General features: G+C 46.5%; 1 protein-coding gene and 1 pseudogene across 6 annotated transcripts in view; both read left to right on the top strand.

The window, feature by feature from the left end:
- The window catches only part of HDAC4 (histone deacetylase 4), a 182,438-nt gene extending 156,427 nt beyond the window's left edge, over positions 1 to 26,011 (top strand). For all 6 annotated transcript variants that reach the window (XM_054277583.1, XM_054277580.1, XM_054277581.1 and 3 more), the window contains exons 18-27: positions 5,015 to 5,122; positions 5,421 to 5,476; positions 5,952 to 6,039; positions 6,975 to 7,094; positions 9,166 to 9,263; positions 14,638 to 14,756; positions 16,326 to 16,459; positions 20,071 to 20,155; positions 21,219 to 21,360; positions 21,793 to 26,011. In XM_054277583.1, the coding sequence (XP_054133558.1) occupies positions 5,015 to 5,122; positions 5,421 to 5,476; positions 5,952 to 6,039; positions 6,975 to 7,094; positions 9,166 to 9,263; positions 14,638 to 14,756; positions 16,326 to 16,459; positions 20,071 to 20,155; positions 21,219 to 21,360; positions 21,793 to 21,832 (990 nt within the window). In that variant the 3' untranslated portion in view covers positions 21,833 to 26,011. The remainder of the gene's footprint in view (positions 1 to 5,014; positions 5,123 to 5,420; positions 5,477 to 5,951; positions 6,040 to 6,974; positions 7,095 to 9,165; positions 9,264 to 14,637; positions 14,757 to 16,325; positions 16,460 to 20,070; positions 20,156 to 21,218; positions 21,361 to 21,792) is intronic.
- Positions 24,195 to 27,293, top strand: LOC128937878 (uncharacterized; annotated as a pseudogene).
- The last annotated feature ends 501 nt before the right edge of the window (positions 27,294 to 27,794 follow it).

Here is a 27,794-nt window from a genome sequence, read left to right as displayed (position 1 = left end):
TGGGAATGTACATTTTTTTCCTGTGAATAGCAAGTTTGCTGTTTCTCTGCCCAGGAATGAAACAGCATTTGGCATCTTTTATTCTCCAGCTCCAGGATAATCCACGTGGGTTCTCCAGGAGGTGACTAAAATGCCCCTCCATCCCTCGTGGAAAAGCTGAGTGTTATTTTTCAGCTGTCAAATTTCCATATAATCAGGCTTTTTGCTGTTGTTTGTTCCCATAAAGCTGAAAAAATCCGAAACCCCAAATACCTTGTTTTGAAGGTTTTCTTGTTCTCCTTTGAAGCCTGAAAACTTAAAAGTTTCCCTTTCAAGTCAGACTTTCTGCTCCAGAGTTTCTGTGGAGGGTGACAGGACAGAAAATCGTGGAGAACAGGAAGGGGAAAAGAATGAGAAGAGACAATAAAAGGCATTGTGTTTGAAAATTCACAGTGGTAGTTCTGCTGCATAATTGTAGCTCATGAGGTTGAATTTTCAAGGTCTGGATTCTGTTATGGAAATGAAACAAAATTGTTTTCTTCCTGAGTCTTTGCAAAATCGCTGCTTTGAAAATTATCCCGTCAGAAGAAAAAAAAAAAAAAGAATAATCGTCGTTTATTCGTACCGCCACTCGTGGAGATATTTTATTTTGTATTGTAAATATGCTGCAGTCGCCTAATTCATGGCAAATTTTTGGCCAGAGCTTAAAAGGTTTGGATTTACTCTGCCCTGCAGTCAGGCATGCCATTCAAAGCAAAAAAAAAAAAAATATCATTTGCAAATGAAGACTGAATGGTAACAAGTAGAGACAGTGTCTGAGCCCAGCTCAGGCCCAGCAGTCTTGCATTAAATCCCAAATCAGGGCAGGAAACGCCTCGGTGTTGGTATTCCTGATATGCTCCCAATAAAGATGCTGCTTGGTTGTCTCCACAGACACTTAATATTGAATATTTGCTGACTCTGGTGCAGTGTTTGAGCAATCCTATCAGCAAAACCTGTGCCAGGGAACAATTCCTAATTCCCAATATCCCACCTCACCCTGCCCTCTCTCAGTGGGAAGCCATTCCCCATTGTTTGCCAGATATTTTTTTAGAGGGCAAACATGATGTCATCAAGTCAAAAGGAAAAGAAAAGAAAGTGAAAAATCAGTAGAATGATGTGGGACAGGTCCTCCTTTGGATTTATACTGGAGCAGGATAAAGCAGGATGATGGCTGATGATTGGAATTCAGGAGCTGAGGGTGTTGTGTGAAATTACGGGCTGGAAAGCTTTGAAACCAGGCTCTTTTCCTGCAAGCAATCAAGTGTGGCTCTCTTCCTTTGGGGATGTTGTGTAGATGAAAAGGAAGGATGGGTCTGGAGGGGGATGCAGGGCAGTTTTGGGGGGGAAAAACCCCTGGAGAGCTGTTTTGCCTTGGGATAGAGGATGGAGCTTGGGCAGCCGTGAGTTCTCCTCAGCAATGCGTGGAATGAGGGACAGGCAAGAGAGTGAATCAGAGAATATCCAGAGCTGAAAGCACCCAAAGGGATCATTGAACCAACCCCTGTCCCTGCACAGATACCCCAACAATCCCACCCTGTGCCTCCCTGGGAGCTCTGGGAGTGCAGCAGCAAGGAAACAGTTCAGAGCAAACCCTTTCATCTCATAACAACTTTCAGACTCTCTCTTTTAATGAAAAACTCAGTCTTGGTGAATTGAAGTCAAAGAGAGAAAAGAATAAATTTGTTCCCAGGTGCTTGGAAACTCTTTTTCCTTGTTGGTTTATCCCATGGCTGACAAGCCTCCTCCCTTCTGCAGCCTTCTGGTCCTAGCAGGAGAGGAAGAAAGAAAGCTCAGAAGCTCTGAAATCAACAGGTGTGAGCTCTGAGTGAAACATCACTCATTTATTTCTGCTGATCACTTGGGAATTGTGCTCAGCTTTGCTTCTCTGCAGCTCACACCCCGTTTGCCACACACCATTCCTAATCCAGGATGATTAGAGGAAGCTTTTGGGATGTTGGGAAGGATGAAAGTTTGACAAGAAATTCTCACAGATATGTATGCTTAGCAGATAGATTTTTGAATGTAAAATCTGATGAAAGAATAAGATAGAAGCAAGTTTGGATATAAAAGAATTGCTGAGCCAGTCTCACTGGATAACCAAGGAGGCAAAGGGTGTGTTAGTTAGAAGGGGTTTTTATGGCTTAGAGCAAAGGATAAACCCACCCCAAACAAGAAGATGTTTTTACCAAGCAGGAAGATAGCACAGGCAAACAAGTCAGCAAATGCTGCAAGTAGAAAAAAGGTCTTAGAATTTTCCACTGCAAGAAGGCTGAGAAACAACTTCTGGCTTAAACTCTAATGTGCTGACTTTTAGTGATTGGAGAACAGTAACATGAATATGGTAATTACAGTAGTTATGATGGGCTGTAGGTAAAAGTTAAGGTATGGATTGGTTCTACTCTATTAAGATGCTCAGCAAAGATAAGTATATAATGTATTGTAACCAAAAGAAAAGTATATAATGCATTGTAACCAAACCCAAAGGGTCTCCAGGCCTGCCTGCAGCTGGAGCTGACAGCTGTGGGCACAGCTCTGTCACCCACAACCCTGGATTGCTGTGACATCTTGTAATAGACTGCATTTTGGAGAGCTGCCTGAAGTCCCACATCTCTCATTTAGGCTCTTACTTTGGGAGAAACGAGTTTAAGCTTGGAAAATCTGCAAGATCATCCCAGCACACTTTTGCTTCCAGATTCTTCAAAACACTCAAAGGCTTGATTTAAGGAGAGCTGATAAATTTGTTTTCTTTCCTGTGTAGCGTTTTGCTGCGCACATTCTAAAAATATCTGAAGACCTGCATCATTTCTCTGCACGTGTTCTAAAAACTCCAGAGGTGTTTGTGTTGTTGATCTTCTCCAGAGTAGGTGATTCTATTTTTGGGTTTTTCAAGGGCTTTGATTAGAGCATATCAACAATTGGAACTGTGCAAGCAAAGTAAGTTCTTGCAGAGCAGAGAGCACGGAAAGGACTTGAGTGGAATGGAAATGAGGAGGAACTAATTAGGGAGTCAGAGGAACAGAATGTGAGAATTATTTAATTGAGAGCAGGAGGAGACACAGTGGGGTGTCTTCCTCTGTGAGGGAAGAGCAGAACTCCTTCACTGTGCAGGGTCTGGAGCTCTGGTACCACCTGTGTCGACCTGTCCTGGTGCTTGATTTCTTACCTGTGGATTTTTTCAGTAGAATTTTATTGTATTTTTATTCAGTAGAATAATTTCAGTGCATTTTTATTCAGTAGGATAATGAACTCCTTTGTGAGGTGCTCATTTAATTCTGAGATAGCTGCACATTAGTGAATAGGAAAGTTTACAGTGTGAGTAGGAGGAATTCACAGTATGAGTGGGAGCCTCATCATGGATATTAATAAAAAAACCTTGGGTTTTCCTTAAAGGAAGGAAATAATTGTAAGGAAATAGTAATTTGGAAATAATTGTTAGGAAATAATTGTAAGGGAAAAGTAATTTTTATTATGAGGAAGGAAAAACTCTTTGGGTTTCACTTTGGGCATTCTTCCTGGAATGCTCCTGGCGGGAGCCTGGTTTGTGGCAATGCTTGGCTCTGGCACTGAAGAATCCTGTATCCTATCTTTTTTGTGGGAAAAGCTGGCCCCAGCAGCCATCTGAGGGTCTGTGGGCCCCATAGGACAGGTGAATTTGGGTATTTTGTGTTTCCGTTCCTCTGGTGCCTCACAGGGAATGAAGAGGGCCCATGGAAGGAGCCCTGAACTCGCTTTGTCCAGGCAGGAAGGGAAGCTCTTTCCTGCTGGTGTCCTGAGGTATTTTCTTCCAAAGACCAAGAAAAATGGGTTAGGTTTCTTCTGCATGTGTGCAGTCCTGATCCAGGATTCCTGGAACTGTCCTGTGTAATTCAGACTTTATCCTTCTGCTGTACCCATCTTACTGCGCAAATTTACAGGGGTGCAGGCCACAAATAGTCACTGCATGGCTCTCCCACAATGCAGTGGCATTCCCCAGAGGCTTTTTGGTGTTCTCCAAGTGCTTTCCTAGTTTATCGTGGCTTCCAGAGCATCCTTGGGGTGGATGCTATCAGAAACCATCCATGATCGCAGAGCTGGAATCACTTCCAATGGCAGCTTCACACAGCTGGGAAAGGAGGTGGATCAGTCCTCTGTGGGGCCACTTGTGTCTCCTCACTGCTCAGTGAGCCAGGCTCAACAAATGATCCCTTTCTTCCCATCTCTGCTTTTTGCCATTGCTTCTATAGATACACTCAGGGCAGAGTAATATGTGAAAAATGGCTGGGGGTCCTTCCCTTCCTGGTGAGGAATGTCCCTTTCATCTGGTGACACAGTCTGGAATAACAGCAATGGGCATGCCTGCAGGGTGCCTTGCCTTGCCTGTGGCCTGTTTCCACATTTTCAGGGGGGAAATATGGTGATTCTGTGGAATATTTAGGGTTGAAGCAAATCTGTGTGGTCAGCACAGGATGCTGAAGGTCTGTTAGGGTGGGTGAGCTCCTCAGGGAAGTGCTGTCACTCCTGGACACTCTTCTTTTAAATGCCCAACACTGAACATCCCTCTTTATTGTGGATTTTTAATTTATTTTAAAGAATCATTGAATCATTTAATAAACCTTTTTATTTCATCTTGGATCAGCAGCAGTTAAAGAGAAATGCTGATTCCGTGGTCACAGAGTTACAGAATCGTGGAATGGTTTGGGTAGGAAAGGACCTTAAAGACCATTTCAGTCCATCCTCTGCCACAGGCAGGGTCATCTTCCACCAACCCAGGTTGCTCCAGCCTGGCCTAGGACAATTCCAGGGATCCAGAGGCAGTTCCAGCTTCTCTGGGCACCTCAGTGCCCTCACAGGGGACAATTCCTTCCCAGCATCTGAAAGAAACCCCTTCCCCTTCAGTTTAAATCCATTCCCCTTGTCTTATCCCCCCATGTGAGTGATGTCTTTATAAGACAGGGGTCTCCTGCTGCCTGGCTGCCCTCCTTGCTCCTAACCTGTCTCCTGTGTGTCCCCTCAGGTGGACAGTGACACCATTTGGAACGAGGTGCACTCGTCGGGCGCCGCTCGCCTGGCCGTGGGCTGTGTCATCGAGCTGGTGTTCAAAGTGGCCACAGGAGAGCTGAAGGTGAGGGAACAGCCCTGAAGGTTTGGGACCCGCCCTGAAGGCTTGGGAATAGCCCTGAAGGTTTGGGAACAGCCCTCAGCTGTGCTCTGGGCATGCTCTGCTCAGGGCTCTGAGCAGCACCTCCAGGACCTTTCCCCCCTCCACAATGAGGGAAAGCATCGTCCACTGCTATCACCTTGTGAGGAATCCATCAAGAGCAACTCCAGAGTTCCCAAGCAGGATTAAAGCTTCTGGCTGCACCCCCTGAGTGCATCCTTGTCCCTCTGACCTTTTCCCCTTCCCTGTTTTTTGTGTGCAGAATGGGTTTGCTGTTGTCCGGCCCCCGGGTCACCACGCGGAGGAGAGCACACCCATGTGAGTATGGGCTTCACTGACTGCAGCCAGGGCTCCTTTGGTGGGGGATCCACAGCTGGCAATTCCAGAGGAATTCTGTCAGGTTATCACTGTGGGATTTCTGTTTATTGCTAGATGAGATGTGTGGTGTTCAGAGCTCCCCCCATTCTGTGGAGCAGGGTAAGAGCCTGCTTAGTGTTTCCTAGCAAGGATCAGCAGTGGGTTCAGGCAAGTGTGGGACATTCCCTGTTTCCCTAGAGCCTGCTGCTGGAATCCAGCACTTCCAATTGGAAATAGATCTAGTGGAAGGTGTCCCTGCCCATGGAATGAGATGAACTTCAAGGTGCCTCCCAGCACAAGCCTTTCCATGTTTCCAGAGAGGAAAGGAGAGCAGAAGGAACTCCTGCCTCCTGTGTTCTGTCTAGGTGATGGGTGCAGTGGGACCATGGGAAGCTGTCATTAACACCTCTCTTTTCCTCTTGTCTCCCCTCTCCAGGGGTTTCTGCTATTTTAACTCCGTGGCAATCGCAGCCAAGCTGCTCCAGCAAAGGCTCAACGTGAGCAAAATCCTCATCGTGGACTGGGTGAGTTAATGCCCCTTCTTCCCCTTTAGGAGGGTGGAAATTATTATTATTAATTCCCTTTAACAGGTGGAAATTGTTCTAGGTGATTTCTTCTTGCAAGAGCAAGCTCTGTCAGTGAAAAACTTCTTGCCTGTTGTCTGCAAGCCAAAATTTGGGGGCTTAATTGAATAAAAGTGTTCTAATCAGAGAAAAAATTCTTCAAGGGGCCAGAATTTTCAAATAAAGAGGAAAGGGCTGATTTGGAACTCTGCTTAGGCAATGTATAGATTTTTATTTCTTTATAGATTTTATGTGGCTGTGAAGGTACTGGAGTGACTGGGGATCAGCCAAAAGTTTTGGTTCTGTTGCCACAGGTTAAACCCACAAGTTAAAATGCATTTATTTGTCTTTTGGACTTACTGGATGGATGTTTATTTCCTCACTTCCCACCTGTTTTTCATGTCAGAGAGGGGCATTTGAAATAGCTGTCCTGTCTCAGGCTGTGTTTGTGCACCCCACAGCAGCTCAATAGGGGAGCTCTCATGGGTTGTGTTGTTTAACCTGGATCCAACAGATCCAGTTTGTGTCAGTGTTCACCCCACAGATCTGGGGCAACAAATATCCCAGTATCTCCATCTGCCAAGATTGGTGTTAATCCAGTTCTTTCCATCCAGGTAAATGGAAAGAACTGGATTAACACCAATCTTGGCAGATGGAGATACTGGGATATTTGATCCTCAATTTGATAGACATTTGGGGTTGTGTTTATCCCATGTATTAAACAAGGAGACTAATCTCAAACTAGGTGTGCCCAACAGGTTATTCCCATTCCCCACAAACTGCTTCAGCCAGGCTGGAGAAAACAAAGCTCAACAGCAAGGAAAACCCCTCCAAATCCCAAACTGATGCCTTTAATCCATGTTTTTAGTGAGGGACTAACCTCCCTGTCCCTGCAGGATGTCCACCACGGGAATGGTACCCAGCAGGCCTTCTACAATGACCCCAACGTGCTCTATATCTCACTCCATCGCTATGACGACGGCAACTTCTTCCCAGGCAGCGGCGCTCCAGATGAGGTGAGCACACGGATCCCAGAGCCCTGGCACTCACAGGAGCTCCTGCCACCTCCAGAGCTCCTCAGGGTTTTGTGTTCCCATCCCAGGACCGCCAGGTCCCTGTGATCCAACAGCCTGGTGTCCTGGCTGGAGCTGGTGGGACAGCAGCCAAGGAGTCACTGCAGTTTAGCTCTCCAGCCCTTGGGGTACAGCCTGCTCCAGAGGAGCCCTCTGCCAGCTGTCCCAGCACTCCCTGTCCTGTGCAGCATTTCTCCTTCCTCAGCAGAAGTTGTTTCTTAGATGCTGAAGGATCAGATTGTCCATGGCTGCACCGCCCACACTCGGTTTTCCTGGCGCAGCCGTGGAGCCTCTCCATTCTCCCCTTCTCCATCTATCTCCCTTTCTCTATCTATCATCTCCCCTTCTCCATCTATCCCCCCTTCTCCATCTATCCCCCCTTCTCCATCTATCCCCCCTTCTCCATCTATCTCCCCTTCTCCACCTCCCCTTCTCCATCTACTTCCCCTTCTCCACCTCCCCTTCTCCATGTCCTCTTCTCCTCTGCTTCTCCTTCTCCCCTTCTACACCTCTCCTTCTGCACCTCTCCTCCACCTCTCCTCCTCCATTTCTCCTCCACCTGCCCTTCTCCACCTCTCCTTCTCCTTCTCCCCTTCTCCATCTCTTCTCCACCTCCCCTTCTCCACCTCCCTTCTCCATCTACCTCCCCTTCTCCACCTCCCCTTCTCCACCTCCTCTTCTCCTCTCCTTCTGCACCTCTCTTTCTGTACCTCTCCTTCTCCACCTCCCCTTCTTTCTCCTGGCCCTGCCCAGGCATTGCTCACCACCAACCACCAAGGCTGCACCTCCACCCCAAATTTGTGGGGTTTGAGGGCCAGCCTCGATGCTGCTGGAGCGAATCCCCCTTTCCTGGTGGTGTCCTCAGAGCCTGCAGCAGGAGGGCTGGGCCAGTGGAGCTGAGAGCTGAGCTCTGGATGGATCCATCCTTCCTTTCCCTCTGGGCTGGCAGGAAATATGGGCCTTCAGAGGGATTTAGCAAAGGGAAATTTTTTTGGAATACTTATAGTGCTCCAGGTGACATCTGAAAACTTCTTCCCCTGTCAGTTTTACATTTTCTGCTTGAGAAAACATCAATGTTTCCATTTCAACCTGTAAAGAAACTTCAATGTGACGTTATGCTGCTGACTGTTGTAGTGAATCAACAGCAGCCCTTTGTATCAGGGCTTAATTCCTGCTTTTTAGCAATCTGCTTTACAAAAGGAGTCATTTTCAGATGTGTCATTTTAGACCAAATAAAAGAAAGGATACAAAGCAAATTTGATTTAAGCCAATGACAGATAAATAACCCACCGTGGGTAGATGAACACCCAGCCCTGTGTTTTTCTAGCAAAAATATTTGCACCACTATGAGGAATAATGTGCAATAAAAGCCATGCAGTTTTATCCAGCTGTGCAACACATTGATTTTCACTTATTAATTATTTTTTTTTCATATGCAAAGACCTTCTTGCCAAAAAAAAAACCAGCTGGAAAAGCCTGGTTTATTTTTCAGTTTTCCACTCTCTCAGGTAGTTGCAGGCAGGGCAGATGGGGACATTTGCAGTACAAGCAAGGAGAGAGATGTATTTACATCTCCCACCCACGTGTCCCTCAAGCAGCCAAAATCCCTTCTCTGTGAATCCTGTTTTTCTCCAGCAGAGGGGGAGCTCACTCTGATGAAAATACACATTTCCCCAGTTGCAACTGTGCTGAAATACAAAATATGCTCCTGAATCAAGCTTAAAATGAATTATGGAAAGAGAATACATGCAGCACACTCTGCTGCAGAAAAATCAAGAGAGTGCAGTTGATGTTGGGGTGGTTTTTTTGGGTGAGCAGCAGTCAAACACCACCAGTCCTCAGCTCCCATTAATATCTGAGCATGGAGGAGCTTTATTTTCCCTCTTGTTTCAGGGACCAGGCAGTAATCGACCTCACTACTGGATCCAGATCCAAATTCCACTGGGAGAACATCAAAAGAGCAAAGAAGTGTTGCCAGAATTTGCTAATTGAGAGTCCCTTTTCCCTTTTGCAGGTTGGCACAGGGGCAGGAGTTGGTTTCAATGTTAACATGGCATTTACTGGTGGCCTGGATCCGCCCATGGGAGACACGGAATATTTAACTGCCTTCAGGTACTACTGAGTTTTCCCTCTCACAAATGTCTTTTTCACCTCAGCTTGGTTTCTTTCTCCTTGTGCCATCCTCTGTGATTTTGATTTTTGATAAGCTTTAAAATTTTGGTATTATTCATCCCAGAGAGGCCCTGGCACAGGTGCCCAGAGAAGCTGGATCCCTGGAAGTGTCCCAGGCCAGGTTGGACATTGGGGCTTGGAGCAGCCTGGGACAGTGGAAGGTGTCCCTGCCCATGGCAGGAGTGGCACTGGATGGGCTTTAAGTCCCCTTCCCACCCAAACCATTCAATGACTTTTCTTGGACACTGTCCTGTCCCACCCTCTGGTGGCCTAAATTCATGCAGACACACACTTGCCAGAAGACAGGGTGTGAATTTTGTGGGATATCACCTTTATGGAACAGCATTAAATCCAGGAACATTATTTTCTGCTCTTGTTATATCTCATTAAGCTGAGCAAAAAGCACCTTTCCCCCCTCTTCGTTCTGCCATCATGAAGCCCTCAGAGAACACCCACAGTTTCAAATGACACCGAATCCCTGCCATTTGTGTCACTCCTGGCTCAGGGAGGCAGCACATTGCTCCAGAGGAAGCCTGGCTGTCCCAGGATGGATCTCTTGGTTAGCCAGAGCACCTGGAGCTGGGGACAGTAAATACTAATTGAGTGTCCAGGCTCCTGGAAAAGGCTCAGGGCTGCAGAGTGAGGCTTTTGCCAGCCACTCCTGGGGTCTGCTTGCCTGGACACTGCAGCTATTTAGGGAACAGCCTTTGGAGTGGGTCACAGCCCTGATTTTGGGGAGTTTTGGGGGATGCTCCTCCCAGAGCCTGCACACCTTCAGTTTAACCATAAGTTAAACAAGAAGCATTTTTTTCATCCTATGCCAAGTTTGGTCATGATAGTACATTATCAAGTGACCTTTTTAAATCTTAACCAGCTCCTTTGAAAAACATTTTTCCCCCCCACCCACCCCCCGAATCTTTCTATTGATTTTAATGTAAAATAACGCTTTGAAGTTTGCAATTTATAGTCCCCTGAGAGTTGGAAAGTGAAGGGAATGGGTCATATATCCTATTTTTTCCCCCTTCTTTTCTTGCTTTAGCCCCTTGAGACAATACATGCCTTCAAGGCAGCACCTTGTTATTCCACCCTGTCGAATGCCACGTTGCATTTGCTGGGGATCAAACCGAAGATGAAGAAAAGATAAGAAAATTGGCCATAATGAACTCCAGAAGCAGGAGGCATTTTCACCATGAACTTGGAAACTCACAGTGGAGAACTGAGCTTTAATTCAAACCAGTCCAAATGCCAAACTGTGAGGCTTTGAAGTCTGGAGAGGAATCAGTGGAAATCCTTTGAGCTAGGCAAAGATACTGATAGACTTTTTCTTTTTTTTTCTTTTTTTTTTTTCAAGGCTTAACTCTTCACATGCCTGTCTGTTTCTAGGGAAAAAAAAGTCCTTTTTCTGTGTGGATGGAGCAGATTTAAATAAGCATCATGTTCCTCATTTTTTTGTTGTTGTGTTTCAGGAAAAGCCAGTGTGTGTGAGTTTGAGAAATGAAAATAACTGAGATAATTGTCCTTCTGAATGAGAGAAATGAGGGAATAAATAAATCCCAGTGAAACCACTCATCCCCAAACTGAAAACCTGTTTCAGAGTGGGTTTGCTCCATGCAAGAAAGAGATGGGAACTCACATCAGTGATTTTCATCCTCTCTCCAAATATTATTAAATTATTAGTTTTGGGGTGACCTCTGGATGGTCCTTAATGCCATCGAGATGTATCAGAAGTGAGAAAAAGAGTTAAAAATCAGCTTTCCCCTGCACTTTGTCACTTGTTGCTTCCTAACCTGGGGCTGAAATCACTGCCTGCCCCAGCTCCAGGTTGGGGTTTGCTGTTTTTATGGGAGGGTGGTGGTGCTCAGAAGGGATCTGGGGAGTTTTCTGGGAGCCCAGAGCTCCTGCATCCTGTGCTTGCTGCGGCTATGCCAGAGCCAGCTCCATATCCCGTGTCTGAGCTTCCCCCTGCGTGTGTGGGCAGCCCCAGATTCACAGATCAGGCAGAAATGGGATCAGTTTAATGCAGGGAACAATGCAGGGAACAATGCAGGGCAGGTCCTTCCCAAAATCCTGAACTCCCAGAACGTTCCCGCTGCCTCCGCTGCTGTTCCGTAGTTACAGAAACAAACAAGTTGTAAAATTCAGAGGGGTTTTGTTGGACCAGGATTTGTTGTTCCCTTACGTTTTACATCAGCTGAAATCCTGTTTGCCTCTCTCGATCCTCCTGATCCAGGTGCAAACCCAGCTAAGAGACCTGCAGGAAAAATGGGAAGGGTTCAGCTGGTTCTTTATGACATGGCAACAGCAATTAGTGAAATTAAAAATGTTTCATCTGCAGGAGTTTCCCTCTGAATTTACTGCAAGGAGGTTGTCCTGATGATGCCAGCAGTTGTGTTGTGTCTGAGAATTCCTTCCCCTGTCCCAGTAATTCCACCATAATAATTCCAGCCATAATTCCACGTCCAGCTCGATTCCACATTTGACTTTATTTAAAACACCTCAGCCAGAAGGAAAAAGCCAGGGCTGTGCTTCCCCCTCCCCCTGCTGCCTTCAAAAAGCATTAAACAAGTTCAGAAACCAATTTTAGGGGCACTTGGGTTTTTCCCTCTATCCATAAACCATTTGAGGGGTGAGGAAGAGGATGAGGAGGAAGAGATGATGCTGTTTTGCCTGGAACGGTGGTTGCTGTATTTTCAATTTCATGCTTTCCCCACGCTGATTTCATCCCCAAATTCCTAATCCCTTTGGACACAGTAAATGACCATGGAGAAGCACAGACTGGAATTTTCAGGAAGCTGGTTAGCCTGAGGAGCAGTGGATAACATTTTTAGTTTATATATATATAAATATATTATGTGTATAAAACCATATATAGAAATTTACACATGATATATATGAAATATAAAATATATCAATAGGTAAATATATGCATAATATAAATATATACACTTAACAGATATGAATTTATACATAGCACATATAAAAATATATATTAAACATAGATGTGGCCAAGAATGGGAAAAAGTCTCTAAAAAAGTGTTCAGCCTTCTAAGTTTCACCAATTTACTCGCTGCAATTGAGCATTTAAAGCCCAAAATAATCCTCTGTAGGATTGTTTCATTTACCTATCATTTATTAGGCATTTAACTGGGGAATTGGCTAATGCCAGGCTAAAATTGTTCATTCAGCCTTCTGGAAAATAGATCTAAAATTACATTTATTTTTTTGCCTCTCTCCCAAGCAATTGCAGAACACAATGGGGAGGCTTTGGTGGTTGCAGCCATCAGTTTGCTCTCATGTAGAGCTGTTAAGCTCAGCTGTAACCAGGCAAATAAAAAGATTTGATTTATTTTAAGCAAGCAAAAACAAGCTTCTGAAATTAGGGAAATTTCAGTTTCCTTGTTTTTAAAAAAAAAAAAATTCACATGGATTGAATGAATATTCAGTGTTAGGAATATTCATTCTTCAGTGAATAACTTTACAGCCATCTCAGCCATTCCTTAAACGACCCTAATCCAGGCAGAACTGCTTATCTCCTAGGTAATAATTCAAATTTCTGGCTTTTTTAGAGTCTCATCAGCAGGGCAAAGCCACGGGGTTGTTTCCAGTTTAATCCTTGTTTCCCCTGGAGGGGGATGGAGCATCCCCAGCCCTTGGGGGTGCAGCTTTGGGCTGTCTCTGGTGATCCCACACTTCCACTGAGATCCCAGCAGCTCCCACAGCATCATAACTAGGGGAGAGGGGAAGTAAATCTGATTCTTTGAGCAGTTTTCCTTGGGTTAGGAATGAAAAAGCTCAGGGAAAATGAACTCTTGCTGCTGCACTTGCTCTGGAATTGCTGCTGCTTCGGGCCTTGGTGAGGGTGGTGGTTTCTCCTGAAAATTTCTGTGGGTTCCACCAAACTGTAAACTCACCAGCCAGAGCTGTGCTCTTGTCTTCCTCACAGAAGGACAAAATGGAGAAGGGCAATCGTATCCTCAGAGGAGAAAATTCAAATTTCTTGTTGGGATTTTGTGTGTATGAAGGGAAAACGAAACCCCTTTGTTCTCTTAGAGGTCTCTGTGCCTGTGCACGGAGATGCTGCAGGAGCCTCTGGGGTTGCTGTGACAAAAAGCTGGGATAAAAATAGAGCTGGGAGGTGTGCGGGGAGGTTTTTTTGGTGTCTGTGTGCCTGTTCCTGCTCCGTGGTGGCAGTGGAGACTGGGGGTGGATTTGCTCAGTGCCTGGCAGAGGCTGATGCCCCATTCTACATCATTCACAAGCTCAGCTGGATGTCACGAGCTGCTGACTCTGGCAGATGTCTCCTGGCTGTTTAATATCCTTGTGGCAAAAAGCTGGGAGCTTTTATGAGTGTTCTGATAGCACTTGAGCCATCTCAGCATGGAACAGCCCCCCTGGGCTCTGTTTTTAGAGCATCACATAAAGACTCGACTCAATAAAGTGTGAGGTTCTCGTGTGTGCCAAGATTTACAGGTCCACGCTTTGGGATGTGGGTAAAATAACCTCAGTTCCTGCTCCAGAAAGTTATCCTGGCTGGTGGCTGTTCCTAGGATGGGAAAATGGGAAAATTACAGGTCAGGTTGCCCTAGGGACACATCCAGAATTCAGTAGGTGCAGTTACAATGGAAAAAACATCATTTGGGAAGTGTGTCTTGATGTGGGGATGGGATGTTTGCAGCCTCCTGTAGGTTTTGAGGAGAAATTGTGGAGTTTGGAGAGAGAGAAAGCAGAGGGGAAAAAAAGGTATTTTGGTGAGAAACCACAGGAACAGACCCCTTGTTTCATTTAAATACAACTTCAGCAATCAGCAGGATGGGGATGCTGAACAATGCCATACATTTTTTTAGTGAACAAAACATCAGAGGATGGGGAACTGGCAGTGGGAGAGGTGGATTTGGGTGGGATATTTGCATTCTAAAGCTGTTCTGCCCCATGGGACACTCCAGCCTTGCTGTGGGAAATGAGAAGTGCAGCAAGGGAGGAAGGAATCACTTGGCAAAGCCTAGAGGAGATGTTTTGAGGGAGGACTCGGAGAAAATGCCTTGGGGTGAGGTTTCCCAGGTAGTTTTGCAGCCTGTGGCAGATGCCCTCTTATTTTACCCTTATTGCCATGGATGTAAATCAGGATGTGATCCCAAATGGGAACCACAAGGGGTGACAGCTCATTTCCCTGCTCAAAACACGAGGTGGAGGAAATCCCAGGGAGTCCAAGGAGTTCTTCCAGCCTGGCTCTCAGGGTTTGGTGAGAGGGTCGAAGCACCCCTGCCTTGCTGAGGAGCCCCCCTGACGTGTGTGCTGTGGATTTTCTGTGTTGCAGGACAGTGGTGATGCCCATTGCCAACGAGTTTGCCCCAGATGTTGTGCTGGTGTCATCTGGTTTCGATGCTGTGGAAGGGCACCCCACACCCCTGGGAGGATATAACCTGTCAGCAAAATGTAAGTGGGGGCTTTGCTTCTGCTGCTGTCCTGTGGATTGAAGGACGGTATTCCCAGATTTTACTTTTGTGGGGTCTATTTCAGATCTTTCATTTCAAAGGCAAAACTTCCATCTTTCTTCTTTGAATTTTCACGGCATTTATCTTTTTATAATGCATATTTTGGCCTGGCTGAAGCCTTAATTTTGTTGGTTTTTTTTTAAACATTGCATATTTCAACTTTGAAATATTTAATATGTAATATTGTGTAATTTATTTGTAGTCACATCTCTGCTGAATTAGAGAGTTATGCTGGCAGTAATATAAAATTGCAGAAAAAGTCCATACTAGCTGTAAACACTCTCATTGCTACCAAGAAATCCATTTCTTCCTCCAGGACACCTTATTAAAATTTTGAGCTGAATGTTTTTGCTCTCCACCTTTGAATTAATTACAGACACCCGCAAACCCTCCTTTTTGCTTCGGGTCTGGGATGTTTTTGGGAGATGCACTGAAATTTCCCCCCGCCCCTCCAGGTTATGTGGAGTTTACCTGGCACTGTTTCCTTCACATTTATCCAGAGGACAGTTTTTCTTGCAAAAAGGCTTTTACTATTATTTTTTAAGAGTTTGTTCCAGCCAGGAAAGTTGTTCTCTACAGTGAACTTTAAAACCTCGTAAGGGAGCTGAACCTGTAAACTTTATATAAGAATAAAGTGAAATAGGTTTACAAGAGGCAAGTTCCTTGAGATATCCAGAAACACTTTGGAAAGGAAAGGTCTTGTTTACCTGCTGGTTGAATTTGCCAAGCTCTGCTCCTCTCACAAAACCAGTTGTGGGCTCTGCAGTGGATGCTTTTCTCTGCCTGTTAATTTGTTAATTTGCAAAGGGGTTCGCTCCAAAGCAGAAAGCAGGCAGTGGGGATGGAGGGTAGAAATTCCCTGGCTTCTCCTTTGTTTGGCTTTTTGATTTTTATTATTTTTTTTTCTCCTGGAGGGGGAAGGTTGCTTTGAGGACACATTTTTTAAATCCTCGCCGCTTGGTTCTGTTTTGTTTAAAGGGGGCAGAAATGTATTGTGTGTCATCTGATCAAAGTGCCGGGTGCCCCTGGAATTTTTATAGCATATTATGGACGGGAAGAGCTGTCTGCTGAGAACGAGATGTCAAACCTAAATCTCTCTGGGGCTGCACTGCACTGCTGCTATCCCAACCCAAACCGGGCCCGTTCACCTTCCTCCTCCCTCCCCCAAAGCAGCATCCAGCAGAAATCTGCCCCTTTCCCTGCTCCCAAAGGCAATGCTGGCTGCTGGCTTTAATTTGGGGTGCTGAGGGGTGGCAGGGGGAGGATGGTGATGCTCCCAGCCGGGCTGGTGCTGCTGGGGGACACAGGGATCCATCCCGGGAAGCCACAGCTGGAGCCGCGCGCCGAAGCCCAACCTGGCTCGTGTTACGCGCCGAGCCTTTGCAAATCCCCGCTGGCTTTTTAATATGATGTAATTCCTCTCCCTAATTCTTTGATCCTCCGCCAGGAGCCCCATTCCAGCCGCCACCTTTGCCCTTGTGCTGCACTTCCTCTGTTTCCCTCCTTGCAGGCTTCGGGTACCTGACGAAGCAGCTGATGGGGCTGGCCGGGGGCCGCGTGGTGCTGGCCCTCGAGGGCGGCCACGACCTCACGGCCATCTGCGACGCCTCGGAGGCCTGCGTGTCTGCCCTGCTGGGAAACGAGGTACGGGCACCCCCAGACCCGCTCCCCCCTCGGGTTTGGGCGTCTCATCCTCCCGGCTGCCAAGTTCCCGTCGTTGTTTGGTGTCCTCCTGACACTCGCTGTTTGTTTTGTGCTTAAAAACCACCTGTGCTTTGTAGTCGTGCAATGAGTGAAACAACTAGGAATGGTTTTTGGGTTTGTTCTTTCTCCAAATAATTTGCTTTGTGCTCTTTGAAAAACAGTTCTTTTAATTAATTTCTGAATCATTGTGCAAGTCTAACCTTCTCTTTGCTCCCCTCTGTAGTCCTACAGACTGTGCCTGCTACATGGGGCAGCTTGCTTGACATGATTTTTTCCTAGGAGTTACATTTTCTATTTTCTGCACGTTGCTGTGTAGGAGAAGCCTTGACTGTGTCAGAAGAATTGGCCAGAAAGGTTAGGGGGGTGATTGCAAGATAAGAGCCAGACAGAGTAATACAGCAAGATGTTGGATTCTGAAGAGCTGTGGGTACTTTCCTACAGAGAAAATTTTAGATACTCCATCTTTTCAATACAGCAAGATGTTGGATTCTGAAGAGCTATGGCTATTTTCCTACAGAGAAAATTTTAGATACTCCATTTTTTCTGCTTCCCACCCCCCCCCCACCCACCACCACCACTTTTAGTGTCAGTGGGATGAAAGAAGGAACACTATATCTACACATCTTTGAAATCCTTGCAGGGATGTTGACTCCACCACTGCCCTGGGCAGCCTGACTGAATGCCTGAGCACGCTTCCAGTGAAGGAATTTTCCCTATTATCCAGCTTAAACCTCCTCTGGTGCAGCTTGAAACCATATTTGAGGGCTTCTGAGTGTGGTTACTTTGGCCTGAGTTGCAGCACCAGTGGGTCTGTCTCCAGTGGGAGCTGATTTCTGGGGAGGGTTGTAGTTCAGTGACCATCAGGTGTCCGCGAAGATGGAGAGGGAGCTTGGATCTGCATTGAGGTGTGGAGCAGTTTGACCTCCAGCCTGCTGGAGAAGTGTTCTGTCTTGGAGAATCCACACTCAGCGTTAGGTGGGAGGCTGGAGGAGGAGATAAACCAGCTGGGATTCATCAGAAGCACCTGCTTCCATCATCCAGCATCCCAGTGTCCAGGGAGCATCCTGCTCCTTGTGCTGGGCCAGGCAGCTCTGAGAGGGCTCTGGGCACAGGGCATGGCTCCAGCCTGCCCTCAGCCCTGGGGACAGCTGAAAACTCAGGAGGCAGCTGCCACACCAGCATGGAAACAGGGGCCTTCCACTGGTGGGGCACTGGCACAGGTTTCATAGAGAAGCTGTGGCTGCCCCTGGATCCCTGCAAGTGTCCAAGGCCAGGTTGGATGAGGTTTGGAGCAGCCTGGGATAGTGGAAGGTGTCCCTGCCCATGGCAGGGATGAGCTCTAAGGTCCCTTGTAAGCCAGACCTTCCTGGGGTTCTGTGAGGTGTTTATTGCACACCCATATGTTTTAAGTGGTCTCTACAGACAATTCCACTGGCTCCAGCCACCTTTGGGTGCAGGATGCACTTGGAAAGGGAAGCAGTGGGAATAGCACCAGGAGGATGTCGTTCCTCCTGCTCAGTTGCAGAGGCTGACTGCAACCACAAGCAGTAAATAAGTGCTTCACCCAAGCCATGGGTGTGTTTGGGAGTGTGAGTCTGTGGGGAGAGCTCAGCACTCAGGATACCTTGGATGTTGTGAGCTGCCTGAGTGATTTCATTGAGCAGAGGAAATATTGATCCTTAAAGATAAAAAACATTGATTGTTTTAATCATGGCTACAAGGACGCTTAAAACACAGACCTGCTCTCACTTGTCCTAGGTGGGCTGTGCAGATAGGGTAATATTCCCTGGCTTAGGCACACATCAGAAAGCAGGAAACACTCCTTTTATCCAGGTCTTTCCTGGAACCTTTTGAAGGCAGGGCAGCCGGGGGGAGCTCTGTGCCGCGGCGCTTTGATGCGGTTTGATCTACAGCGTGTCAGAGCAGCCTGCTGCACACACATGGACAGGCAGCTGTGGCCAGGCCGGGCTGCAGGGAGCTGGGCTGGCTCGGGAGCCAAGCTGGAGCTCCACTGGGGCTGCTGGGAAAGGAGGGGAGCAGTGCCAGTCCCCCGAGCACGGCATCCACCGGCCGAGATCAAAACTCCCGCGTCGGGGAAGCAGCTCCTTCCCAAGCTGCCAGGAAATGAACCCAGAGCTGATTGCTGCCCTGGGGAGGGGGTCGGGGCTGGGGAATGGGCCTGCACTGCTGTGCAGTGCTCACAGGGCTTCAGGGGGAATCAGGGCTGGGAAATCAGAGAGAGACTTTGATACAGGCTGAGAGGGTTTGGGTTGTTCCGCCTGGAGAAGGCTCCTGGGAGAAGTGTTCCAGTGCCTAAAGTGGCTCCAAGAGAGCTGGACAGGAGCTTTAGACAAGGGTCTGATGGGACAGGAAAAGGGGGAATGGTTTTAATCCATTTTAACCCAGAGGGCAGGGTTAGATGGCATATTGGAAATTAGGAATTGTTCCCTGGGAGAGTGGGGAGGCACAGGGTGCCCAGAGCAGCTGTGGCTGCCCCTGGATCCCTGGCAGTGCCCAAGGCCAGGCTGGATGGGGCTTGGAGCAGCCTGGGACAGTGGAAGGTGTCCCTGCCCCTGGCAGGGGTGGGATGAGATGAGTTTTAAGATCCCTTCACTCCCCAGCATTCCATGATTCCATGATTTTGGCGTCTGCTGATGGCAGTCCACACGAGTTAGCCACCGTTCCTCTCCCATTACTCTGCAGAGCTGCGCAGTCCATCGTGGGCATCTCCAGCCTCTGCCCTTCAAACAGGAAGGTGATGACAGCCAGGTGCCTCTTGCCCAGAGGTTTTTTGCTCCCTTTTCTGCAGGCTGAGGCTGTTTATGAGTGTTATTACAGGAGGAGGAGTGAGCTCTGGAATCAGGAACATGCTTTGTCTCAGTGTCAACCAAGAGAAAGCTCTTGGAAAGCTCTTGCTCAAAGACTTACCTAGGAGTGGCTTTTGCCTTCACTTAATGTCATACAGAAACCAATTTGGAGCAGAACTATTTTTAGAGTGGGGAATTAATAAGTGCAATCCATAATTACTGAATCTGGAATGCAGCATCCCATGAAGTACCTATGGAATGGCTGCCATGTGCTCATAAGAGCAGTCTTGGCTGCAGCTTCTCTTGGCTTTGAGGGGAGTTAAACTTTGCCATGGATATTTTTAAATGTTGAACTCTGGCTGTTCTTTGCTGGGGAACATCCCTGATTGGGTTGCTTTCAGCACAGTTAACAGCAGTGGACATCTCTTGCTTTGGACAGCCCACCTTGGAGGTTTGGGATGGATTCATTCATTAGTGGAGAACCTGTGAGGGCAGAGGTGTCTCCTTCTCGAGATTTTCTAAAGGAAATCAAATAAATCCTAAAACTTTCCTCCAGCAGTGCTTGTCAGGCCTTTCCCTGGGCTGGCACAGGCATGTTCCCACTGCAGAATGACTAGTGGAAGGTGTCCCTGCCCATGGCAGGCATGGAGTGGGATGAGCTTTAATTGTCCCTTCCCACCAGAACCATTCTGGGATTCAATGGTAACATTCCTCTGGTGTTCCTCTCTCTCTCTTTCTCTCCAGCTTGACCCTCTTCCAGAGAAGGTTTTCCAGCAGAGAGCAAACGCTAACGCCGTGCATTCCATGGAGAAAGTCATTGAGATCCACAGTGAGTGCAGCCCCACCGACCCAGCCGGGTACCTGGGGAGACCCCCACCATTCTGCCAGCTCCATGCTCCCATTTCCCACTTTTCTGGTGGTCACTGCACCCTGAGCTGGGCTTGTGCAGTGACAAAGCCCAGCAGGGCTTTAGCCTTTAGGGAGAATTACGGAATCAGAGCACAGGTTAGGTAGGAGAAGACCTTCAGGAGGATCCAGCCTAGCTGTCAACCAAACAAAAACTAAAAGCTTTAAAATCTCTGTAAAGGACAGACTGTCCTGCCATTGGAGGGTACTCTTACTTCTTGGAAAGCAATTGAGTATCTCTGAATAGCCCAAGTCTTGTTGGGTGCTGTGGCAGCCATTAATTAGGAGTAGATAGGCATGGAAGTAAAGCAGGCTCTCAGGCACAGGCTGGGATTCTTGGGATGTCCTGTGCAGGGCCAGGAGTTGGATTCAGTGATCTCTCCCAAGGGATGATCCCTTCCAAGGATATTCTATGAGTTTTGCTGGCAACTGTTGATATTTTAGGTTTATTTAGCTAAGCAGTTTAAAATCATTGCACTGAACCTTGCCTGGAGAAATTCTTGGCAATTCTTTCCTCTGGAGCCTTCCCAGTGCTCTTCGCCATGCAAAAGGGTGTCAAACTGCCGACATAAAAAATACTTTGGAGGTTGAAGCTTGGACTTGGTGATCTTGGAGGTCTTTTCCAACGTTAATGGTTCTAAACGCATCTTGGACTTCGTTAGTCTTCAGGGATTTGCCCACTGAATGTACGTGGCAGTCAGTAGGTGGATCCAGACCTGGACTGCATCCTTCCCCTCTCCTGGATTTTTTGCTGGAGAGACATCTCCAGGCACATTTGTCCTTAGGTCTAGAAGTTTCTGAGGTTTTAAAGTGGAAAAGGGAACTATTTTTTGAGCACCTAAGGCCCTTAAAGTGAGAGTATGGATCAGATGAGTGAGAGTATGGATCAGATGAGCGTTCCTGAGCAGTTCCAAGCCAGTGGCCAGGTTTGGGAAAGCAGGAGCTGGAATGGTGCCCTGATGGCCCTGTTGTCACCTCTCCCCCAGGCAAGTACTGGCATTCCCTGCAGCGTTTTGCCTCCACGGTGGGATATTCCCTGGTGGAGGCCCAGAAGTGTGAGAACGAGGAGGCGGAGACGGTGACGGCCATGGCATCGCTGTCGGTGGGTGTGAAGCCGGCGGAGAAGAGGTCAGTGGTTTCCCATCACATTTCCAGAGCAGCCTTGCAGGTTAATTCTTTCCTTCAGCCACTGCTGCTGTGTTCCCCACATCCCCTGTCCTCTGTGGGTTCCCAGAAAACTTTCCAGGCTGCAGGAGAGCAGCAGAGCCATGAGCTCTGTGCATGCACCCTGCGCCTGAGCCTTCTGCTCCGAGAGTGGCTTTGGACGACACAAAGGAATTTATTTTGCTGGGGAAAATCTCAATGTTGCCCAAGTGAGATTGTCCAAAACCCCTTCTTGGTGGCAGGTTTAATTCAGGTGATCCCAGCTGGCTGGGTGGGAAGGTGATGGGAACGTAAGGAGCGAGACTTGACACCGCAAATTGTCCATCTATGTCATGCCAAACCCTCTTTTCTCTCTCCCTTCCCTGTCCCACCCTGGCTGGCTGTGCAATCCCTCAGACCTGAGGACGAACCCATGGAAGAGGAGCCTCCCCTGTAGCAGCCACCTTGGAGCTGGAGTTCTCCTGTCTGTTCGTCTTCGTCTTGAAGCTCTGCCAAGAAGCTTTCTCTTGTTACTCCTGCGTCCTGTCACGGTTATTTCCCGAACACGGAAGGACAGCCAGGTGTAAAGCAAAGCAAGCGACACAAAAAAACAAATCTCTCCGCATCTTTGAGTCTCTTTTTGCTGAAAAAACCACGCTGGTGAAGAGCAGCAAAGGACTGACACGTTGGGCACTCACGTTCCTCTGGTCCTCACCGAGAGCAGAAAGAGGAACGATGCCCGGGAAGTCTTTGGCAGAGTTGCCAAACAAAAAAACAAAAACGAAACGCGAGAATAATAAAGAAATCAAAGATTCAACAACACAAATCAAACAAACCTTAACGTAAAACTGGTGCTTACAAAGTTGATTATCCACAACTGAGCAATCTCCGCTTGAACCACTCAACCCATCGTGTACTTTCATTTCTTGGATATTTGGAAATGGCTCTTGCCTGCCTGTGCGTCACGACAGCTCTTGTCGGAACTGGAACGTTGGGAGATGATGGTGGATTTTTAACGGGGAGGGACAGGGAACGAGGACTCACCTGACACCTAAAGGAAAGGGAAGCAGAAGGGGGGGAACGGTAGCCCAGATGGAGTCGGCTTTATTGTCTCCAAAGCCATCTGAAGATGAGTTTGTGCCTTTTTTTTTAATTGATGGATTTGGTGCAGCTGGATTTTCTGAAGTTTGAGGAACAATGCCTTAAGTAAAAATTAATTAAAAAAACAAAACACACACAGAAAAAAAAAAAAAAAAGAAAAAAAAAAGAAAAAAAAAAAAGAACACAGCAGTTCCTGAATATTTTTCCTCTGGTTGGGAAAGCCAAGGACTGCCATCAGGAAGGAAGACTTTTTGGCTTGTGCTGGCATGATGGTGGGAAGCAGGCATCAGCTGAACAGAGCGTCTCCAAAAACTGTCGACAAGTTTGGATTTGTTTTGTTTTCTTTCATTGCTGTTTCAGAGAAAAGGAAAAAAGAAAAAAAAAATTAAGGTAGTTGCCAAAAAAGTGGCAAATACTGTTGGGTCTTTGAAATTCAACCATTTTTAACAACCAATTTTCAAATGTTTTCTCTCTCTTCTACATTATCTAGTAATTGAACTTACCAATTTGGTTGTTGAAGCATGTATTAGACACAAATGCAGGTTTTAAGACTGGAATGCTTTTTATTAAAAGCAACTAGCATGAGATATTGCTTAAATTGTTAGGTATAAATATATATATGTGTATAATGTATATTCCAAATGTATTCCAAGCTTAGAAACCGGATTCCTATGAATTATTGAGAAAAATATTTATGATGCATTTATAGAAAAAAGAAAAGAAAATATATGTAATAAATGCATACTCTAACAGTAGCCATTGGAAGCTCCCTAGGGACAGATTTGGGAATTGGAACATCAAAGGTGCTTTTGGAGAAGGATCCAGGTTGAAACTCGAGGACTTGTCAGGCGACAGGTTGGGAAGTTTTTCAGAAAGCCAACACTTTAGCCACTGGGCAACTACCCTAAACATTTGTATTTTAATTTAAGGTTTTTAGTTGTGATCCTTTTCTAACAAACACGAGAAAAAAAAAGAGTTTTTTATAGCAAAGACGCTGAATTTGCTGTTAATTTTTATATGGATATTTCCCGAAACCCTCCGGAAGCCTTGTTTGTGTGACTCTGACATTTCTTTTCCATTTGGCAGGTTTCCTTTCTGAACGGCAATAGCATCTAAACCTTTCTTCCTCCCTCTTTTCTTGCTTATAATACATGGATTTTCCTTTTTTTTCTTTCCTTTTTTTAATTTTTTTTTTCTTTTTTTAAATTTTCTGTATTGTTTTCTCTCCTTTTCCTCAACTCTTTTGTACCGTGAGCAGCTTTCTGCAGGTGTAAGGAACTGTGGGCAGACCAGCAGAGTTTGTTTTTTTCTGGGAAAGGGCGCATTTTACCGAGGAGGAGGAGGAGGAGGAGGAGGAGGATGAGGGACGGCGAGGGGCTCCTTTGTTGTACCGATTCCACCAACTGTATATTTCCTCAGCTCTCTTGTAGTAGCTCTGTAGAGAAAATAAGGAATTTTCTTGCCTGGTAGTGTTCAGTGGGCAATGCCTTTGTCCTGCCCGCGGCTCCTGGCGCTGCCTGCCCTCGGGAAGGCTCCTTGGATACTCCGGGACCGCCGGCCTTTTCTCTCCGCCGGACATGCCCGCAAACTCCCCACCTCCTCTCTCCCTCTTTTTGTCCTCTCTTCTTCTTATTCTTCTTCTTCTTCCTGATGCTGGGAGAGGTTTTGGAGGCTTTTTTTTGTTTGCCCCCCACGCCGAGGAGGGAATCCTCCCGGGAATGCCGGGTGGGAGAGGCCGCGCGCGCTGCCGTGGAGCGTCCTTGCGGAGACGGCGCTCCCCGCGCGCCTCCCTCCAGCAGTGTAGGACAGCACATCCCTCTCCCCAGCACAGCTCCTCCTTAACCACCCTTCCTTCTTTTATCCTTTGCTCCCATGGTGACTGACTGGTGGGGTTGCTTCCAGTAACTTCTCTTCTTTCCAGTTCTCGAAGCAGCCGCTTTCGTTCCGTTCAGGACTCGCTGGCGGGAGGAATCGGGAGCGTGACCCCATGCTGGAGGCTTTTGTTTCCTTCCTCGATTTCTAGTGCAGTTTCAGAACCAAGACACTACAGTATTTGAGTTGTGCAAACCCAAGTACGTCCTAAAACCCCAAAAAGCCCCAGTGGCAAGGCCTGTCCTCGGCATATCCTAAAATTCCCCCGTGTGAGAGCACCGCGTTCCTGGGGATGTTGTGGTTTGGGGTTTTCTTCCATCTAACCACGCTGCTGCTGTGATCTCAAATCCATCCCACTGGTGACTGACGTGGGGTTTGCTCCCTGTGCCCTGGGCAGTGCCTGTGTTTACACCTCCCTTTGTCTCGTCAGCTCTTCCCCGGAAGGTTTTTGACATTTCTGCTCCCGGTCGCGGCAAAGCTTTTTCCTTCCTTTTTGCTCTCCCGGGAGCCGCCGGCTGACTGTGCTGAGCCGGTTCCTTTGGAAAATCCCGAGGAGCTTGTTGGGATGCCACCTTCCTTCCTTCCTTCCTCCCTTCCTTCCTTTCCATCCTTTCCCTCAGCTTTTTGCCGGGACGGGAAGATTTTTCCCGAGAGGACAGAGCTCGTCTCCTCCAAGCTCCTGGTGTTGTGGATTTGTTTGCAGCATCCCCCTTTTCCCTGGGAACGCTGTGACCTTCCCTGGGGATGCTCTTCCCCGGGGATGCTCTCCGGGCCCAGCGCAGGCACGGAGAGGAGGGAGGGAGCCCTCGTTTTGAGGCTCTCCAGGGGGATTTTTCACCTTTTTGAGCCATTAAAGCTTCTTCATTTCAGATGACTTTGCCACAGGGCGGCCGTGCCAGCGGGGTGGGAGCCTGGGGTGCTCCCACATCCCGGCCCGTGCTGCCCAGGGCATCCTTTGTACCTGCTTGGGAAGAAAAGGAACATCTTTCAATCCTCTTTACAGTGAAGTGAGGCCCAGTTTGCAGTACACAAGTAACCATTGGGGGTTTTTTGGTTGGTTTTTTTTTTTTGTTTGTTTGTTTGGTTTTTTTGTTGGGGTTTTTTTTTTACTTTCGATACAAAACATTCCTTTTTTTTATTAGTGACGGTCATGTACTCATTCCATTCTTCCTTTTGTAAACTTTTTTGGGCCCATGTTCTTTTACGGGCATTGATATATATAAATATATATATAAATATATATGAATATATTTTTTTAAGTTTCCTACACCTTGAGGTTGCATGGTCTGTAAGGTTGGCATGTCTTTATATTGTATACAGATTTTGCACGCCAAACTTGGCAGCTTTGAAAACGATAACGAGAAAAAGAAACAAAAACAAAAAAAAAAAGAGGTGGTTTGGGGTTTCTTTGGGTTGGTTTTTGTTTTGTTTTGGTTTTATATTGGTTTTTTGGTTGTTTTTTTTTTTTTGCTCTCGTGGCATTTGTGGAGACTAAAGGTTGGGATGTTGTTGTCACACACACTCACTCACCCACACAGCTACACACCAAGGAAGGAGAGTGGGAATTCTTTTTTCTTTTTCCTTTTGGAGTCTTACTGAACTTAATAAGAAGAAATTGTGCTTTTTATTGTTAAAAAGAGTAAATAAATAAAAGAAACAAAAAGGACTACTTAAAACATTTCTCATTTTAAGAAGAAAAGAAAAAAAACTAAGACGTTTATCTAGCACTTGTGACTTACCAATAATAGAGTTTATTGTATTTATGTGGAAACAGTGTTTTTAGGGAAACTACGCCGAACACACCAAGTAAACTGCCTGTGTCATTATTATTATTATTGTTATTATTATTATTATTTTCCTTTGGGTTGGTGTTTTTGCTTTGATTTCTCGGCTGGGTGGGGAGGTTGGATGCAACCCTTGTGTCAACACACACAGAGTCGTTCATTCCGAGGAGCCGGACGGACGGACGGACGGATGGATGGATGAGGAGGACTTTAAAGAGTTAACTCTTCAGCACAGCTGCGTTAACTTTTTTAAGAAATTACTTTTACATGATGTATTTTTGCTCGGTTTCACTTTAAGCAGTCGTGTACTGTGCAACACTGTGGTTTAAAAACGAGACTTTACAGCAAAAGGCAAAATGTGTTTCTTCATTGTCACGAAGTTGGGCTCGTTCTCAGCTCATCTTCACTTTGTCTTTGATATTGATGATGATGAAAAAGAAAAAAAAAAGTATCCTATTGAAAGAAAATAAATTAACACTTTTTCTGTGCTCCATAGTGGAGGCGCTATTTTCCAATTTATGAGGATGACAAACTTATATATATAATATATATATAAAAGTGGGGGCGGGGAGGGGGGGGAAGGGGTTGAAACATTATTCACCCGAGAGCTTATTACAGATATGTAGTATCAAAAAGTTGTAACTATATTATATTCTACTTTATACCTATACATGCTCAGTATGACGTCACCATTGGTAGCAGCTACCGGTTTACGCTGTAATTTAGACACACTTTCACTCTTCCTGTATTGGACCCTCCTTTCAGTGATGGTAGCATTCTTTGTGCTCGACTTTCCGACGGTCCTTTCTTTTAAATCGGTGGAGTTGGAATATTTTTTCTCATTCTCGTTTTTTTTTTCTTTCTTTGTTTTTATTTTATTTTTCTCTTTTCTCTTTATTTTGTTTGGGGTTATTTTGTTTGGGTTTTTTTTTCTTTTTTTCTCTTTTTTTTTTACTGGCCAATGGTGTCTTTCTCTGACAGTACCGACTTCAATTTCAACTTTATTAGGAGTCCAGTATTTTGTACCACATTATGACAACTTGTTATTCTTGTGGTGTAAATAAAAGAAAAAAGTTAATTATAGTACCACCCGGGTTTCTGCTGCTCATCTTCTTTCCTTCCTTTGCTGGGATGGGATGGTTTCATCTGCTGGGTTCTTGATGTGTCATGGAAGGGGGTGTTGGTGCCAGAGAGGGTTTTTGGGCAAAATATACCCATGTCTACATTGGGGTGTTCATGGAATAGCTCCTGGAGCTTCCCAGTTTCCTTGTGGCTCCCAGGTGCTCATTGACAAGTGCTGCAAAAAACCAACTGGGTTTCCAGGTGGAGCAGCTCCAGCCTTATACCTTTCACAGCCTTTTTCTTGTATCTTTTGCCTCTGATTGGCTTCCTGCTTGTCTCTGGAGCCCCCTGAAGCATCCAAAATCCATCTGCTCCGTGTGCGTCACCTGGAGTTGCGCTGTGCTCCCAGGGGATGAGGCCACGCTTCAGTTCTGGGCTCCTTGCAGTGGCTCCCTGGAGCAGCAGCAGGTTGGTGGGGAGACCTCACAGGGAAAACTTGGGATGCTCCCGATTCACTCGGCAGTGAAACATCCCCTGCTGCTTCTGCCTGGTTCATGGAATCATGGGGTGGTTTGGGTTGGGAGGATCCAGGAGGTCCCC

Source organism: Melozone crissalis, unplaced genomic scaffold, assembly GCF_028551555.1.
Source record: "Melozone crissalis strain CALT ecotype California unplaced genomic scaffold, PUWL_Pcris_2 ptg000023l_1, whole genome shotgun sequence".
Classification (NCBI taxonomy): Eukaryota; Metazoa; Chordata; class Aves; order Passeriformes; family Passerellidae; genus Melozone; species Melozone crissalis.
Note: the sequence above shows the minus strand (reverse complement) of the source record. Positions and strands in the feature narration are given on the sequence as shown.